Raw genomic sequence first — 4178 nt, 5'->3', positions numbered from 1 at the left:
AGCTTGCTGAAGACTTAGTTTTCAGCAAGCTAAGTTTTCTGTGAGCATTAAAAAACCAGTTGAAAGAGCGTCTTCAAACCCCCCGAAACCCCCCCTCCTTTCCTGATTGTTCACGACCAACAAACGAGATGGCGCCACCGGTGCGATAGCTGACAGAGCAGCTTAATTTCCTTCGTCGTCGCCGCAGACGATGTGAATATCCGACTTATTCTGTTCGAATCAGGTAAGTACCCCAAGCAAACGTGGTATTAAACAATTCTGCCGACCAAATGCCATTTCTATGCGAAATTTGAGCTCGAACAATGAGCCCGTTTAGCTGAAAGAAGCATTTTACGGGGCGCGTCTATTTCCGCAACACACGATATAATAGCTATGTGCACACCATTTTGTCCTTCACAATTCACTTGTCAGCTTCTTCAACTCCTGCTTGAGCCATGAGATCTGTAATGTTCCTTTCCAAGTCATCAATACGATGTCCCATTTCATCAAGTGGGCACATTAAGGAAAGTACACATCAGATAAACACCACCTCTAATACACTGCATGCATTTATCACTTATCATGAAGCAGTTCAACACTAGAGTACCAATGGCAGCAAAAGTTTGTGGCACCCAACTGCTCGCAAAAAAAAAAGCATTTATTATAGCTCTACATCACTACCGAGTCGCCTGGTAATGCTGCCAGAGCAAGGAGCGTGTACATCCCTTGATACTTCATAAATTTCAGCTGATTTCCTTGTGCGACTGCGCTAGAATAAACTTTTTTCTGCACACCCATTTCTCGTAAACTGCTGCTGCCAATAGTACAATAAAGCAGCTCACTTGATACAATTGGGTCTGGGCTGTAATGTTAAAGATGCACTGTGAGCAGTATCTAGCTATATTGATCATCATTAATTTTGGTGCATGCGTAATGCACAAAACAGGCATTCAGGTAGCCAGGAACTTCCATCCAAAAACTTCTTGACTACAAACTATAGCTTTCAACTTAATGTGCAACAAGAAGTAGCATACCCCAGTTCCTCAATGTCAACATTACTGACATGCTTATGGCCCTTGCAGCGCTGACATTTTCATGGACTGTAAACAGTAAATGAAAACTGAAGAACTCTGCAGCAGGTGCCTCAGATTATAATCATATGCAAGTCAACAGCAAACAACAGGTTGGAATGACTTTGTCTGATATGACAGTGCCTATATGAGAACATGTAGCTCTTTCTGACTTTCTCGCTTTCTGGCGTTAAACCCCAATAAACCAACCTTTCTGACTTTCAGCGCTCGCATCTCAAAGTATTTTCTTTCTCTTTGTAAGTGCAGATGAGTAATCTGCATGAAATTACAGTGACTGTCTCTAGTTTTTTTTTTTTTTTTTTCTGCACTGTCATATCAAGTTTTGAGGTCCCCTCACTGCATTGTCATGCTAGCAGGTTAATGAGAATCGGCCGACGACACTGGCTGGAAGAGGGTCCTTTGTCCAAGAAAAGCCGCTTCATTCTTGAATTGTATCAGACTATAGATGACATTCTTTGAGAATGATTTTGGAGCCAATTTACTCACCAATTAAAATTCAGTGGCCTGTACTAAACGGTAGCAAATTTCGAAACACCTTTGCAGTTAATGTCTTGAAGAATAAAATGTATATGCACAGCACACAAAAATAACACACAAAAAGGATATTCCTTGTGAGTATCTGGTCAGACATCACTTGAAATTTATCCTGCATTTGCTGAAGCAGGGTCTGCACCTAGAAAAATATACAATATGACATGCTTAACACAATGCATAACACAGATGCCTGCAAGAGAAGTGCATACATTACTCAGACAGCTTAAGGTCAGTTCCTGTTGAAAAAAGAAAAGAATAATTGAATAAGAAAATGTTGAATAAGAAAAGAAGAATAAAGAATAATAAAAAGAAAGAATAAGGAAAGGAATTTCCCTTACAGTAATAGCGGCAATTTGTTGACCAATGTCAGCGACTTGAGATACCTGGGCGTTATATTTTCGCATAACTTAAAATGGAATGCTCACATAAATAACATATCTGGGAAACCACTTCGCAAACTTGGCTATCTCAAACGAACCTTAAAAAATGCCACGAAGGAATGTAAATTAGCTGCTTACAAATCACTAGTTCGACCCACCATGGAGTACGCCTCAATTGTCTGCCTCATTACGCGCGCGACATTGACCGTTTAGAATCAGTTCAAAAAAAAGCAATACGATTCATCTTCGGCCGGTACGATCGCAAGTTTTCCCCTTCTTCCCATATGCACAGCTTATCTTTACAAACTTTAGAACATAGGCGCACACGTGAACGCATCATTATGCTGCACAAGATCGTTCACACGTCATCTAGCATTCAGGCACCCTTCAAATTTGTGTCCTCAAGCGCACGTGCAACCCGACGGAACCATCCATTAAACATTGTTCCCTTCATACCACGTATAGATTCTTTTAAATTTTCTTTCCTCGCTCTAACTGTTGAAATTTGGAATGGATTGGACGGCTCAATTCGTTTATTGCCAATTGAAGAGTGTTGTTCAGTTGCCTGACAATTTGACCTGTTGATCTGCTTTTAATACTTCTGTATTATCTATTTCTATGCTACCCACGTTATTTGTTTTTACTAATGTATTTACCCACTCCTGCTATGTCTCTCCTTAGAGACAGCAATATTTGTAAATAAATGTAAATAATAATGTGATTACTTTGCGTGAATACTGAGGCAATCCCAGAAGTGTTTACTCTGTGACCTCTGTACAGCTTAACCGAAAAAAACACTGGGCTTGGTACCTTTCCACAGTTCAATATTGCTAACTAGTGGTCTAAAATAGATGGTGCCATTTGGTCAAAACATAGTGCTGCGTCTGCAACAAAAAGCAGACCACAAGTGCAGAAATACGTCAAGCTGGAGTCCAACTGTTAACAGCGGATAACGGCACGCGCCCATTAGTGCGATGAACGGTATGCTTACATATTGTGTCAGATCTTGAATGTTCTTGGGATCCGGCACGTGGTCACCTCCAGCCGAAGACTTGTTCAGATCGGACTTCGAATCTTGGTTTTTGCCAGACGAGTAACCAGGCTGCTCAGCCATCTCTGCATATCACGATAATAACTGAATATCTCTAGTACAAGCACCCCACGTATTAGGGATACCGATCAAAATTTGAGTGTGCGAGCTGAACTAAATGCAACAAAATCCGCCTGACAGATTTTTACATCACTCCGATTGGCAAGCATTGCGTTCTGTGACGGCTACGAGCTAGAAGAGCAGCCCACCTAATTCTATGTCCTGTACTGCAGATAGCGTGCACTGAAAACAGTAGTACTTTCATGCCAGTGTAGCAGATAGCTTACCGAAGTACAGTGTCGCTGAAAAAGGCAGGAAAGCTCAGGATGAGTGGCTACGATTGAACAAGTTGTAGCAGCACAAACATTACACCCCAGAACGTTCGGAACACTTCGGAACACCGGCGCGAGCCCCACAGTTGCCAAGCCAAGAAAAAACAGCTCAGCGGCATCCGTGTAGTGTGCACATCATCTTAGGGATGGCGCCACGTGACAATCGAGCGAGGCTCGCCAAAACTTAAAAAAAGTATTCCAAAACGTGAAAAAATCCTGTTAATTATCCCCAGGTGGTCGAAATTATTCCGAAGATTTCTACTACGGCACCTTTCTCTCTCTCTCTTTCTTCTTTCACTCCCACCTTCCTTCCTTCTCTTACGGCGCGCGGTTCAGGTGTCCACTGAGATATGTTTGGTTTGGTTAATGGAGTTTAACGTCCCAAAGCGACTCAGGCTATGAGAGACGCCGTAGTGAAGGGCTCCGGAAATTTCGACCACTTGGGGTTCTTTAACGTGCACTGACATCGCACAGTACACGGGCCTCTATAGTAGGATACAACTTCAAGAAACAGCAGTTGCTAACTGGGCCGCGGTCCGCGGCGTCTTGTATTACTCCGCTGGCCAACCGCAACTGTAAACGAAATCAGCTTTTTAATGCTTGACTATATCAAACAATCCACGTGTCAAAATCCTAGAGCTTATATTTTTTTTTCTTCTGATAAGCTTCTTGTTTGCGTAACAAGAAACGTTTAAGCAGCGGACTACTTTTTCGTCTTTCGGGTCAGCAGCCGAGCACCATAACCACTGAGCCACCGCGGTGGCCCAGTGAG

At 42.5% G+C, this 4178-nt stretch overlaps 1 protein-coding gene across 3 annotated transcripts; it reads right to left on the bottom strand.

The window, feature by feature from the left end:
* Window positions 1-288: 288 nt before the first annotated feature.
* LOC149350609 (uncharacterized) lies at window positions 289-3520 on the bottom strand. 3 transcript variants are annotated; one of them, XM_089576907.1, is made up of 6 exons: window positions 3362-3520; window positions 2976-3100; window positions 1943-1987; window positions 1814-1840; window positions 1677-1743; window positions 289-489 (listed from the first exon to the last, which is right to left on the bottom strand). In XM_089576907.1, exons 2-6 carry the CDS (start codon window positions 3096-3098, stop codon window positions 401-403), a joined length of 351 nt encoding a protein of 116 aa, XP_089433033.1. In that variant the 5' UTR covers window positions 3099-3100; window positions 3362-3520; the 3' UTR covers window positions 289-400. The 3 variants fall into 3 exon arrangements, with proteins under 3 accessions (XP_089433033.1, XP_089433034.1, XP_089433035.1); XM_089576908.1 differs by lacking the exon at window positions 1943-1987; XM_089576909.1 differs by lacking the exons at window positions 1814-1840; window positions 1943-1987.
* Between the last annotated feature and the right edge of the window lie 658 nt (window positions 3521-4178).

The sequence above is a fragment of the Amblyomma mixtum genome, chromosome 3, assembly GCF_055824585.1.
Source record: "Amblyomma mixtum isolate Tamu chromosome 3, ASM5582458v1, whole genome shotgun sequence".
Taxonomy (NCBI): domain Eukaryota; kingdom Metazoa; phylum Arthropoda; class Arachnida; order Ixodida; family Ixodidae; genus Amblyomma; species Amblyomma mixtum.
Note: the sequence above shows the minus strand (reverse complement) of the source record. Positions and strands in the feature narration are given on the sequence as shown.

Coding starts and splice junctions, on each gene's coding strand:
- LOC149350609 (XM_089576907.1), bottom strand. CDS start 3,098: ATGGCTGAGCAGCCTGGTTACTCGTCTGGCAAAAACCAAGATTCGAAG. Junction 1,841..1,942: donor AACAAATTGCCGCTATTACT/GTAAGGGAAATT, acceptor TTTTTTCAACAG/GAACTGACCTTAAGCTGTCT. Junction 1,744..1,813: donor CCTTAAGCTGTCTGAGTAAT/GTATGCACTTCT, acceptor ATATTTTTCTAG/GTGCAGACCCTGCTTCAGCA.